The sequence below is a fragment of the Phaethon lepturus genome, unplaced genomic scaffold (genome assembly GCF_000687285.1).
Source record: "Phaethon lepturus isolate BGI_N335 unplaced genomic scaffold, ASM68728v1 scaffold15517, whole genome shotgun sequence".
In the NCBI taxonomy this organism is placed as follows: Eukaryota; Metazoa; Chordata; class Aves; order Phaethontiformes; family Phaethontidae; genus Phaethon; species Phaethon lepturus.
In genome coordinates this window covers 13929-15508 of record NW_010554163.1, presented here as the reverse complement: position 1 = coordinate 15508, position 1580 = coordinate 13929, and the positions used below count along the sequence as shown (strand labels likewise).

The 1580-nt window shown below is 55.4% G+C and overlaps 1 protein-coding gene across 1 annotated transcript; it reads left to right on the top strand.

The window, feature by feature from the left end:
* The first annotated feature begins 187 nt into the window (after nucleotides 1-187).
* Nucleotides 188-574, top strand: LOC104624399 (histone H2B 5-like). The gene has a single exon (XM_010291757.1). It carries the CDS (start codon nucleotides 194-196, stop codon nucleotides 572-574), a length of 381 nt encoding a protein of 126 aa, XP_010290059.1. The 5' UTR covers nucleotides 188-193.
* Nucleotides 575-1580: the final 1006 nt, after the last annotated feature.

Here is a 1580-nt window from a genome sequence, read left to right as displayed (position 1 = left end):
CGGTTCTCGCTGGCAGTTCAAAAATGCTTCCATGGGGTCATGGGGTGTTTGTTTCAGATTCAGAGATGTCGCTTGTCACCAACTCAGACTCTCGGTCTTTCAGTAAAACTATACTGTAGAAGAACAGAAAAGAACTTGATTTTTTTGGTGTTCTTTCCAAGCAGCTCCAAGACCCTGAGAAAGAGCTCTCAGGATGCCAGAGCCAGCGAAGTCCACCTCTGCCCCCAAAAAGGGCTCCAAGAAAGCCGTGACGAAGACCCAGAAGAAGGGCGATAAAAAGCGACACAAGAGCAGGAAAGAAAGCTACTCCATCTATGTCTACAAGGTGCTGAAGCAGGTCCACCCCGACACCGGCATCTCCTCCAAGGCTATGGGCATCATGAACTCCTTCGTCAACGACATCTTCGAGCGCATCGCTGGAGAAGCCTCCCGCCTGGCCCATTACAACAAGCGCTCCACCATCACCTCCCGGGAGATTCAGACGGCCGTGCGCCTGCTGCTCCCGGGAGAGCTGGCCAAGCACGCTGTCTCAGAGGGCACCAAGGCCGTCACCAAGTACACAAGCTCCAAGTAGCTGGACGCCACCTCTCCAATGGGACCAGCAAGCACCGGATCCTCCGCGCAAGCACAGATAGGCAGCCACGATCTGGATAAACGTCACAGCTATTATCCACAGCAATTTACAGCCTTAGGAAGGGCGTGAGAAGCTGTCTGGTGGAAGAGGAGACGGTGATCTGGATGTCGGCTGATTTTCATAGTCTGTTTGGGACATGCAACAGGTTCTGTGGGGCTGGTGGAGGAGGCCTCTGCTTTCACATCTCATCCGAAGGACTGACCGACTGCAGTATATCCAAACTCTCCTCTGTGCTTGGCAAACATGCATGTTTGGTGCTGGTGGGGGAGACTGGCAGTGGCAACACAGAGACGCCGTCTCTGAAGTCTTCCTGTTTGGCTGCTTTCTCAGAGTCATCCGAGATGGGCACCAAGGAGTCAGCACTGGTATCCTCTCTCTCGTAGCCCATATCCGTCCTGGTGTACAGCGGCAGAGCCCACCCCATGCCAGCAGAAGTGGCATCGACAGCTACCAGGCACGGGCTGTAGAATAAAATCCATATTGATTCAATAGCTGTCTGTGCTTGACAGCCTATTTTAAAGAGCAAGCCTGGCAGGCAGGCAGGTGCCCAGGATGATACCAAGTGCTGTTCCTCCTTGTCGCTCCCAGTGGGTGACCCATCGAGCAGACTGAGGGTGCCAGTGCCGGAGCTGCCCACTGCCTCCTACCTTGTGCCAAGGTGGACAGACAGACAAGGGGGGATGTCGGGGCTGGGTTGCTACCTTCCCCAGCTGCTGCTCTGCCTGCTTTAGGACTTGCTTTGGCATGCAAGACGTTGCTAATTCTTGCTGCTTTTCAGAGACTTTTCCTGCCTCGACGCTACCTGTGCGCTCCCTTCCACCGTAAGCGTGGGTGAGACGGGGTGGTGCCCCAGGGGTTCCCCTCTCCTGCAAGTGCTGGGGTGGTGCAGGACAAACAGCACGGAGGTGTCGGGAGGGGACTGAGGATTTGGGAAGGCATCCGGAGC

Bases quoted from the DNA above. Each gene is read 5' to 3' on its own strand.
- LOC104624399 (XM_010291757.1), top strand. From the start codon at position 194: ATGCCAGAGCCAGCGAAGTCCACCTCTGCCCCCAAAAAGGGCTCCAAG.